Source organism: Perca fluviatilis, chromosome 11 (assembly GCF_010015445.1).
Source record: "Perca fluviatilis chromosome 11, GENO_Pfluv_1.0, whole genome shotgun sequence".
NCBI lineage: Eukaryota > Metazoa > Chordata > Actinopteri > Perciformes > Percidae > Perca > Perca fluviatilis.
This window is the reverse complement of record NC_053122.1, coordinates 28382028-28394405: the sequence shown is the minus strand read 5'-3', so window position 1 is coordinate 28394405 and position 12378 is coordinate 28382028. Positions and strand designations below refer to the sequence as shown.

General features: G+C 40.3%; 1 protein-coding gene across 1 annotated transcript in view; it reads right to left on the bottom strand.

Annotated features, from left to right (window-relative positions):
* clstn2a (calsyntenin 2a) overlaps positions 1–12378 on the bottom strand; it is a 199879-nt gene that overhangs the window by 79140 nt on the left and 108361 nt on the right. The window contains exon 3 of the mRNA XM_039815057.1: positions 1077–1272. Coding sequence (XP_039670991.1) covers positions 1077–1272 — 196 coding nt within the window. The remainder of the gene's footprint in view (positions 1–1076; positions 1273–12378) is intronic.

Here is a 12378-nt window from a genome sequence, read left to right as displayed (position 1 = left end):
TAGGGTGCTGTTTTGTAATTACAGTGTTCAGTTTTAATTAAAACTTTCTGATAGACACATTTTTAAGGCAGTTTTTTCTAGTGCAGTTATAAATATCCTGCTCTCTTTCTGTTTGTGAGGCTCAATTTATGAAAGTTTTCCTCTGTGTTAACTTAATGACTAAATTGTGCAGCTGCCTTTGTAACTTTGAAGTTAATATTTGTTCTTGTGTCATAGTGTTACTTTGTCCACCCACTTTAAATCAGAATTACATTGACAGCCTAACACGTGAATCATGCTCAAGATCAGCATCAACAAACAATAATAACAATTACCAGTATTTGACAGCTTTAATACAGGGTCTGACAATGAGAATTTTCATATCTGAGCTTTAAGGCAGCATAAGAAAAAATTTCAGAGATACAAACATGTCAGATAGTCAAGTGTTGGTAAAGCCACTGTAACATAAGTCATTTTTCCATCTAATTGTAATTCTAATTTCCATCAAAAAAGGAAAAAAAAGAAAATGCTAATTAGAAGCGTTTCCATCAACTGGTTTAGAGCGAATAAACTAGACTATAAAAAAGCGTAGTTTCATCACAAGTTGATGTTAGGCATGGTTGTAGATTGCAAACCGGCTTGCTAAATCAAAGAGTTTAGATGCTAAGCTCTTTGGCTAAATGGAGAGAGGTAGCATTGTACAAGTTGGCCACCTGTGCACAATCCAGGGTTGTGGCAGAGAGATTTGGTGTCAGTGAGACAACCGTTTATCGCTGTGTATATGCGGTGTGAAGGGCCATACGATTCAAGCTGTTGAACCAATTCATCAATTTACCCGACATGGCTGAGGTACAGGATATTGATGAAACAGGACTACTGAGTTGCTATGTCTGTCACTCCCAGTAAACCAGGACAGAACTTGACAAAATGTGACATTTGGGAATGACGTTAAACCATCTTAATTGTTTTTCATTCCACATCAGCCATTGTTTAGGCAGAAAAACACAAAAGAAAAACATGTTTGACTGGATCTGTCTTATTGATGGCTAAACTAAATACACCCCCACAGCACATTAACAAGACAATGGTTGACTCACTTGTGGGATTTCTTCCAGCCGGCCCCGCTGGGCCCGGCCCCACAGTCGTAGGCTTGGATAATGAAGGTATACTCTTTCTGGCTCTCACAGTCCACTGGGCTACTGGCCTTCAGGACTCCCTCTCCTGATGTACGATTCAACACCACTGCCTCGAATGGAGCATCCTGACCATAGATCTTAAAGGCACAAATCTCCCCTAAAAAGACAAAGGAAGGATGCATTAATGATGTAATGTTTTGTGAATGTGTCACCAAAACTTGTTTATTCTCCCTTTGTGCCAAAATGAAGGCAGCACTTTCAACCTGTATATGCCAATGACATTTAGTGAATCAGGAGCAAATTAAAACTGAGAAAAACAAACAAAAAACAGTGTGAAGACAGTCAGAGAGAGGGTAAGAGATAAACATCAAATTATAATTAGTGCCCGCACTTTAAAGTTTCACTTATTTATTTTCTAGACAATTTTGAGGATGAAAGTACTTTGTTTATCAGTCGGACGTCTTGAATATTCTGAATGTTTATCCCAGAGAAAAAAGAGAAATTAACCATGTGAGTTCTAAAGAAGAAACATAACAGGCTTTAACAAATGTTGCGCAGCACGTGGCTCATCAACAGACAGACATGAGGGTTCTGGGTGCTTAAAGGCTCTGACGCACCAACCCGACAGCCGACCATCGGCAGAAAGTCGGACTGATCATTCAGCTCCCGTCGGTCCAAAAAGTGTCTCGGAACACCGAAGTGACGCTGAATTGAGCACACACTCTGCGCGAGCGCGAGACTTAATGCGTCTCCATAACAGCAGGTGGCGCTAATCTGTATTGTCGGCCAAAAATTAAAACCGGCAGCTGACGAACGCGTCACGTGGGGGCTGGCTTCTCCCCGACCATAATGGCGGCTCTTTCGGAATACGATTTCATATTTTGCGAAAATAGTTCACCGAAACCTGTTTCTGAAAACATTTTAAGCGAGAAATAGGCCGTGCAGTTGCTGAATTGGTCTTCATTTCAGATCGACAAAGGTCAGTTTAAAAGGTTTTCGTCAGATTTTGAGAGGCGTTAGTCATGCTCATCTCGCTCGTCATTTCCAGTAATTGGTCATTGAGTCCGACAGCCCACTGGCCGATTCATCATGTCAAATCGGCCCAAATGAAGGCTGACGGCTCCTCCGACTGACGACGGCACGGAACACACCGAACAGACTCGAGTCACCGACCTTTCCAGACTGTCCGACGGCCGATAATCGGGTTGGTGTGTCAGAGCCTTAACAAAAACTATCAGACTAAGAGTAAGGGACAGAGTCCTTACTTACTGTAGTTTCAGATTGACACCGTTTTAACAAAAACATGAAGGCAGCACTTTCAACCTGTATATGCCAATGACATTTAGTGAATCAGGAGCAAATTAAAACTGAGAAAAACAAACCAAAAAACAGTGTGAATACAGTCAGAGAGAGGGTAAGAGATAAACATCAAATTATAATTAGAAGTGCCCGCAGTTTAAATTTTCACTTATTTATTTTTTTAGACAATTTTGAGGATGAAAGTACTTTGTGTATCGGTCGGACGTCTTGAATATCCTGAATGTTTATCCCAGAGAAAAAAAGAGAAATTAACCATGTGAGTTGTAAAGAAGAAACATAACCGGCTTTAACATGTCAACTCCCCAACAGAGGCTGCAAATGTTGCTCAGCACGTGGCTCATCAATGGACAGACACGAGGGTTCTGGGTGCAGACTAAGAGTAAGGGACAAAGTCCTTACTTACTGTAGTTTCAGACTGACACTGCTTTAACAAAAACATGGAGATGGGAAACATTTCCAATAACTGGATTTCTTTCATTCACTTTTTTTCCTTTCACAACATTGCTGGAAATAGCTTTTTCATTTAGCTTTGTTTGTTTCTTTCTTTATTTCCTCAAAACCAGCAGTTGCTTCCAGATAATTGGGGCAGAATCAAACCATGGGTAATGAAGTAAAAAACTAACAATACACACTGCTGACATTTTCTTTCAATTTTAGTCCCATTTCTGGACACAAAGATCTTTGTCAGCATGAACTGCTCACAAAAACGCAGCATACAGCTCCTGGGGTTTAGTGAAGAGAAAACTAATTTCTGATATGTGTCAAACTGTGCCAGCTCAACAAAAGATGAAATTTGTTGTGTCCGCAGAGCGCACTACCATACGCACTGAGTGCATTTTGTTTGCCCACGGTGTGTTTCTGTGTGTAGATCTTGTTGTGAGTCTTGAATCATCTGTGGAGTTTATCCTCTGCACAAGTGTTCATTTCAGGGATTTGGGAAATCTCCTTGCACAGGGAACAAAAAGCTGCAGTGCTCTGACCCTGTGCTGGCTCATATCTCTCAGAACATAGTGGAACATAGCGGCAATAAAAAAGAAAAGAAAAAAAAGCTTCCTAGCTCTGGGAATTCTGCTTGCAGGCTCACACCCCACAGACATAGACAAAGTTCCCTTTCGCCACTGGCTTTGTTCCACTTCTGCTCCCCTCGTCTTCATATCCCACTGTCATGCGCACGGTCTTATTTTTTTCTCTCTGGCTTCCTTTTAACCTGATTCAACTTTTCACACCCCCTCGTGGTGAAATAATGATGCTGCCAAGCACAGTGGGCTTCAAGGTTTGATCCCCAACCAATTTTCAACTTCGCCTGGCCCTGGTATTGGTCCCTTTAAGGCGTTATCGAGATAAAAAGGTCCCCAACACGGCTGTGGTACGTGATGTGTATGCATAGAAAAATAACATTAAACACAGCAGGTGGTATGAGAGAAAAGCGATAAGCACAGCGTAAATCCTGCCTGCACATACTGTACACACAAACTGAGCAAATATGGCCTTAGATGGGACCAAAGGGAGCGGAATCTGGTTTGAAAATACCAGTGATTATAATTTACTGCTGCAGCGTTTATACATAAACCTTGACTTAGTGGTGGGGAGCAGGAAAAGGTACTTCCACTTAACAGTTTGGGGTTGGATGCAAATCCATTTCCCGCTCCATCTGTTGTGGCAATTTCTTTTTTTTTTTTCTGGATTACATATTTGCAGGAGAATGTAACTGAGTCATAGAGTGGACGAAAGATAGAGTGAGCAACAGAAGAGGAGGGAGAGAGAGAGAGAGATGAGGAGGAGGAATGTGATGTGCCAATGAATATGTAAATTGTGATGACAGAGATTTCAGACTAATTCCTACTGCGTCAGCAAATGTGAACTTTACGCACACACATATACGCTTCCTCCCACTTTTTGCTTCTCAACAGCCTCAACCAGAGGGAACACTATAATGTCACTCTGTTGTGGTGTATGGATGAAGTGAAGTCTAACCTCTTGGCCTATACGTCATGAGGGAAAAGGGTTCCGTCTTCAAAGTAAATATCACAGATCCTTGCTTTGGGGAGTTGGCCTGTTGCCATGGCAGATTGAGAGCGAAGTGGAAAGTCAGCAAAAAATGGTTCGATAATAACATTCATCTAAAATAAGATGGTACTCCAAAGAAAGCTTGAGCGGCATAAACTGCATCGACAGAAAATGTCAAGCTGTCAGGAAACATGTATTTCAGGGGATGGTAAATTGCCAATATAATGGAAACGGACAAGTTGACTTCAGTTAATGAGAAAACGATGCTCCACAAACTAACACGTTGTCAAAGGAGCAGAAAAACTAATTTGCACATTCATTCTGTAAGCACAGTAGTTGACAGAGCATTTAATTTCTTACAAAAAAAATAAATAAATAAATAAATAAATAAAAAAAAATGTTTTTATCAATTACTTACACTTTGTTTTTAATATACATGGCTGTTTGTTAAAGGGTAGATAATGTCCTATGGCAAACGTTTAGAATAAGGATTTAATCTCAAATCTAAGTCCAACTGGCTGAATCAACTTTACGTATTTTCCTGAAGCCCATTTTTATAGATATTTTGACGTGCCTCTTGGTATACTTTAATTTGTATTACTTGGTTGTTGAGATTACTCTCACTTTTGTGTTTGTATTGAATCAAGTTTTAAAAAAAAACTTTTTAGGCACTTGGCATTTCTCTCACAATTTTCATGTCATACAAAATGAATAAATACTTCCAAAAAGAGTAATGATATTACCAATACTATGCTCCGAATGAAGACAGGATTCCTACACTGACTTTACTTATGCTGTTTTACTCACATGTTCTCTAAATTAATCAGTTTCTTTTTCTGTTGAGAAAACCGATGCATTAGCTGTCTTTAATAATGGATATTCACATATTGTTGGCTGTGGTGGCTCGTATACTGTACTATATTGTTCATAGCATTTAATCACATTTAAACAACTCAAGTAGTTATCCAGAAGAAACCAACTTTCAACATGTACAAAATTAGACAAACATTTCAAATCATCCTTATTCAATCATCAGTGAGCTCATAAGATGGGTTTTGTCTCCGTTTAGTATCGGTTTATTTACAAAGCTCTTAAAAAAAAGAAAGGCTAAAATGAACTCTGAATACATCATTTGAATTAGACAGAACAATAAAATACAGGTTATGATGAAAGTCTTTTTTCCAGTGACTAATCAACACCAATGGAATCAACCAGTCTCATAAGACATCTTTTTCACAGCAGGCGTTAACACCGCATTATTAGCACATGCGTTGCTATTGCTACCAACATTAACAAGGGCTCTACTCCATTAAAGCGCCTCAGTACACCAGCATGCACAAACCAATACTTTGCTAAGGTTATTCTTCAGACCTGTGACTAAGAATGGCAACATGTTGGCGCTCTGTCGTGTAATGTGAACTACTGTACAAATGGCAAAGTATGTAATTTAAGATAGGAGTCTGGCAGCAGCACATCGGTCATGATACTGTGGAGATGAATAACCTGCAGGTAAACCATTAGGCCTATAGTAATCTCAACAGGGTGTGACAAAGAATCTTAGCAACACCATTCAAAAAGGTCCACACTAACTACTAACTAGAACGACACCAACATGCTAGGGCTGGGCAATATGGAGAAAATCAAATATCACGATATTTTTGACCAAATACCTCGATATGAGATTTTTGATAAATAATCATCAGTAATGTGGATAAGTGGGTAAAGGCACATACCTGTCTCTCTTAGTTATGCTATTATAATTCTAGACTGCCGGGGAAGTTCCTTCCTTCCTATGACACACTGAGCTGCTCTCTCATCTCTGTTTTCACTTGTTTCCTTTTGTGTGCATCCTTGTCCCAGAAATGCTTGTTACTAACCTAGCTCTGGGGAGTTCACTCCCCGGAGTCCTTATGTTTCTTCTTCGCAGAGTTACACTCTGCGATTCCCTGCAATGTCCGGCTGCATCCTGCTCTGTCCTGCCGCGTCCACTGCATCCACCCATGCTCTGCTGTCCCACGTTACATCCCGTAACACCCTGCTGTGCCCGGCTATGACATGAACTACAACGACTACCATTGTAGTCACTGTTCCATTATCTTTATTATGACTATTATTGCCACTGTTCATCACACCCCCAACCGGCCCCATCAGACACCGCTTATCAAGAGTCTGGGTCTGCCGAGGTTTCTTCCTAAAAGGGAGTTTCTCCTCGCCACTGTCGCAATAGCTACTGCTAATGCTTGCTCTTGGGGGACCTACCGGAATTGTTGGGGCTTTGGAAATTATAGAGTGTGATCTAGACCTACTCTATCTGTAAAGTGTCTCGAGATAACTCTTGTTATGATTTGATACTATAAATAAATTGAATACAACAGTTCCAACAGTCTGGTAAGTTCAGAAAATGACATCACTTTACTGTAATGCAGCCTTTAAAACCAGGAAAAGACAACACTTATGCCATATTACGATATCCAAACTCTAAGACGATATCTAGTCTCATATCACGATATTGATATATCAATATATTGCCCAGCTCTATTTAAATATACATGCTCATTAAAGTGCATGCAAAACTCAGTTTACAGTATAAAAAGACAAACTGGGGTCAGGACCGGTGTTTGAAATTGCAGTTTTCATTCTTTACTGGAGGTTTTTGGCGATTCCCCCCCCGATGCCAAGAAGACTATTATGTAAAATAGACAGGCTGGTTAAAGTCCTTTGGGCTAAAGGAGAGGTACAATTGTGTATCGTCAGCATGAAAATGAAAGAATGTGTCATGCTGTCCAATAATGTGACCCTCGGGCAACATGAGCGGAAACAAATTAGGGCGTGGAATGAAGCCTTGGATTTCGATCTGGAGTGACAAGCTAATATTTCACCAATTAGTGCCCTATAAAAAGGAAACATCTGTCTTCTTTAGATTTTTTGCAGTTAACAATGTGATGTATCACCTCGCATCCTGACTGTGACCTGCACAGCAACATTTAGGAAGTCACTTTCGAAACACTGAAAGCCTCTGGTGAACCCTCCTTCTCAGTCAAGACTCAACAGAGAAAGAGGAAATTCAATCATGTTAATTCCTCTTCTTAATCAAATACTGGTGTGACTCCATCTGGTGTGTGTGTGTGTGTGTGTGTGTGTGTGTGTGTGTGTGTGTGTGTCTGTGTGTGTGTGTGTGTAAGACCTTGATTAAAGCTAAGCAGACAGAATATCAGGCGGTTTTAAGCCCTGATTCCTTCACTCTACTGCCTTCAGTGCTGAGCTCACACTCACCCCTGCTCCTCTCGTTTAATTAATCACTGGATTACACTTCATCCCACTACTGACCCACACCCACACACACACACACAATTCGATGCAAACACATACTGTCATGCACATTGAGCTCCAGAAATACACACTATGGATAAAAGTTATTTTGAGGGTAAAGGGCTTCATTACAGTGTCTGAGGTTTTAATGAGATTTGATTGACTCATCTTTTGCTTTGCTCTGTGTTCTTTCATGCTAAAAGTTAAAAAGATCCCCAACAAGTCTTCTATTTTATTTTTTTAATTTTTTTAAATACATTCAAAAATATATTTAGAAATGTGCAGTCTAAAATGGCACCTGGTGAGTTTCTTTTGTTTTTCAGGTTCAATCTGTTGTGTATTTCATTGTAGACCTAAGATATTTCCATCATGAAGAAGCACCTCGCTCTAAATACCCTAGTGGCTAATGGAGCACATGGCTGTGTATGACTGAGCAAGTAAGGGTTATGAGTTAAGTCTTTTCCTGCTCTGGAGCTTCCATCACTCCAGCTGTCCTGGCTAACTTCTCGGAAGAAAAAGTTTAAACTGGAGAACCAATTTCCTAAAAGCTTCAAAACTTCTTCCAGCCTGACTGAATTTGTCTACGTATATAGTTAAATCAATTATTTGTGTGTTAGTCTTCGGACTGTATGCAAAGTCAATTCAATGAAGTAATGAATTGTAATGTGTGTTCATAAAACTGTAATCTGGGTACTTTATAGAAAAAACTGCATAATGGGGTTTAAACTGCATAATGCTAATCTTTAAGATGTTTTTTTTTTGGGCATTTTAGGCTTTTATTTCCGACAGGACAGCTTAGACTTGAAAGGGGAGAGAGGGGGGGAATGACATGCAGCAAAGGACCGCAGGTCAGAGTTGAACCCACGGCTCCTGCGTCAAGGATGAAGCCTCTTTATATGGGCGCATGCTCTACCAGGTGAGCTACCCAGGCACCCCATAATGCTAATCTTTGAGAGAAAAACAAATGTTACTTTGTTCTTTCGGCAATACGGTGTGCTTCGTTTGTATAGTTGCTTATGTGTTAGATTGTATGCAGGCATCATTTTATGCAAGTGTAATTTGCGATGGTAATAATTAAAAATATTTAATATATATAATATCAAAACTAATATGAGTCGCACAATGTCCATTTTTGTATCCAGGTTAGACACTGTAAGTAGGTGTACCTGCATATAATGGGCATAATGGAAAGTACATCTACTTTATGATACACTTGTTCTTAACCTTGCAGTGATTCTAAATGTAAAAATGAATCACACTGGCGGAATATCAGAAAAATGTCCTTCTACTTCTGCAGTTCTAGTTTTGTATGAGTGAGGGTGGAAGAGGAGGATGAAAACAAAGGGTTCCTGGCCTTCCACTAAGCCTTTCTCCTTTTGGCTTAATGGGATTTTCTCTGTACTGTCTCAAGGTTTTTGGTGAGGACACGATGAGGACACTAAGCACCAGGCAGAGGATAAGTTGTCATGTCAGTGGCGCCTTTGTAGATTTGTCACTTCCTGACATATGGCTTTTTAAATCTAAACTCAAAGCTTGACTCCACTACTTTACACCAAAGGATCTACATAAAAAGACACACACATTGCAGGAAGTAAAGGTAATTGAATAAAAAGTCATGACGTAACAAGTAAAGGACAGTATTGAGGGGGAAAAAACAATTCCCTACATGACTACAGTACATGAAATGATCCGTTTAAAGTGTAGCATGTGCACCCACATTCAGTAGCCTCCTACTCTTTAAATACCAACAAATACACAGACACCCAAGTGTGCACACAAAAATAAATCAAAGATGGCCTATAGGCAGCATTCAAAACATTAATAGATCTCCTCAGAATTGAGGTAGAACAGGTAATACCTCCTGAAATGACTGAATTTTGTGAAATACCAGCATCTATTTCCCCTTCCAGAAAAATTAAGCCTGACTGTAAAGAAATAACCATCTCTATCAATTTCTTGAGGGTCTGTTTGGCATTCTGAAATGCAATAAACAGGCTAGCATTCACACAATGCGGTGTGTTTGTGTGTGCACGGTTACATGCATTTGTTGACTGGCGCAGTCACAGCAGACTCACAGTCAGTTAAAGAGAGACACGCAGGGGCAATTCATCACAGTCTCGCTGGGCTCCTTCAAATAGCCGGCCACTTCCTAATTGCATTTGGGAGATTGTCACACTTTCCACTTGACCTCAGGGTGACAAATCAACAGCTCACACAGACAGAAAGCACACACACTTAACACACACACACACACACACACTTAACACACACACCTTTCAGGTTATCTATTCAACCAGGACCGCTGATACCTTGGACAACACAATATAGGAATGGAGAGAATTCAATATCGCAGACAATACACTTTCATTCTGCTGGGGGATTTGGTGGTCTGCTATGCAATTAGTGTTAATTGCAGCATCTGAAGTTGTGGGATTAGAATTCATCTGATGAACTGTGGCTGTCAGTGTTGCCTGTTAATTGAAGTGCGTGAAGATGTAGTTGTGTGATTTAAATGCTGAAGAGGAGAGCTCCGAGAAGCCTTTTGGCTGAAGAGTTCAAAACCGAGACGAAGGAGTGAAGTCAGACACAGCAATGAATAGTTTAGGAGAGGCTATTTGTGAGTAAAAGATCATGGATTTGAGTGTCATGACAGACTGCAAAAGAACACGCCTTCAGCTAGGTGCTGAACCACACATTTCTCCTGTGAAAATATGTAAACAGAAAAAAGGTAAATGCAGGCAGGACGTTGTTTATCAAGTTAAGCGGGAAATTGTGCAAATGGCGTGTGGGGGGTCTGGCAGAGTACATCAAACGTTGGACCACAAAGCAAGCCTAGTTTTTCTCTAGGGCTGCACGATATGAGGAAAATATGCGATAACATTGTTGAATATCGCGCTAACGATATCACTTGCGACAAATAAACAGATATTAAAGTGTGCTCAGTTCTGCATTTCTGCTGCTCTTAGCATCCTGCTTAAATACAACAAACTGCTTGTTGAATTTAAACACTTTTTATTGAACAAATTGAACATGGAATTGAATATAAAAAGGCACCACTAAAAAACAGAATGACAGTTACATTTTAAAGGGCAGTTTTCTACTGATAAGATAAATCTCTGAGTGTCTTGTGCGATATGTCCCAGCCTTTCGCGGTGTGTTTATTGCGCCAGTTGATATTGTGATGACGATTAAAAAAAAAATAAACGATTTATTGTGCAGCCCTATTTTTCACTTCAGCTGTTCACAGGATTTAAAAAGAAACATCAGAGCCAGGGCATGAGTATGACGATAGGGAAGCCCTTACTCATACGGAAAAAGAAAATTAGCACTGTGGGGTATACCACTGACATGTAGTACAGAAGAGGTCAAAGAGATACAAAGAAGTGGGTTAAAAAGTGATTGAGAGGAGAAGCTGCAGGGGAGATAAAGGAGGAAGGGTGTAGAGAGATACAGTAACTACTGTGTCTGAGATAAATAATGCAGGTTTAAATATCACCATCAACCTCTTGGGTCTCTCCGTTTGCCTTCCCTCCTCTTTCTCACCTTCTCCGCCCCATGTTCTTTCTCACTTCCTCTGTTGCAGATTTCACAGCGGTAAGCAATTATTCCACTCTTAACATCAACATTCAGATGCACCGCTCAACCTTGCCCTCCCTTACCCCTGACACGCCTCACCCACTGTTGTTTCTACCCTCTTTCTCACCTTCCTCCCCTCCTACTCTGTTCCTAGGAACCCGCTGTTTGCCATAGCTGACAGTTCACTTCTCACAAACACACATGCATATGTGCATGTGAATATACAGCATATAGAAATCCACACACAAAAGAGAAAGGGTGGCATATTGAGAGCTGTTGGCCAGGGTCACACTGTTCTAAAGTCATATGTTAAGGAGAAAAAAAGCACACTGTAAGGTTGGTAGTCATACGTCTGAGAAAGGATGTGTACTACTATATCAAATTTGATATAAAACCTCTCTTCCTATGCTAGTGGAAAGTCAGTCAGTAAGAGAAATTACCCATTATTGGAGTATGCAAATATTGTTTGATCAGTGAATGGACACCATTCATCTATTTTGTTCACTTTTTTTTCCTAATTTGAACATCTCATTCTACTAATCTAAGCCAAAATACGATTTTACAGCCATGCTGCCCGCTCTGTGAAGCTGTACTTCGGCACAGTGGTGCTTTGAGCTGAATGCTAACACATCTTAGTTCACTGTGTTAGCAATCCCACCAACGGTCCCAAAACGTCCCAGTTAGAGAGGAAATGCTGTAAATATATTCTTTGTAAATCTTTACAATCATTCACAGAAAGAACAAAGCAGTCCTGCCTTGTCGCATAATCCAAGTTTTCTTTAAAACTTGCCACTTTCAGCGTGTAGCTTGCTAGCTTGAAGTTTGTTGTGGTTTCCAGAAGCAAAAGGGATTTTGAGAACGGCAACACACAGAGAGCAGGATTTATCCTGGAAATGCACTTCCGTTGAGCCAGACTAACCTAATGGTGACACTGGAGGATGACAACAGTCAGTTAAGTTTCATTCTCTGGGGACTATGCATGTCTGTACAAGGTTTTGAGCCGATCTACCTCTTAGATGCTGAGATATTTCCCTGCTAACTTTGTGAAAAC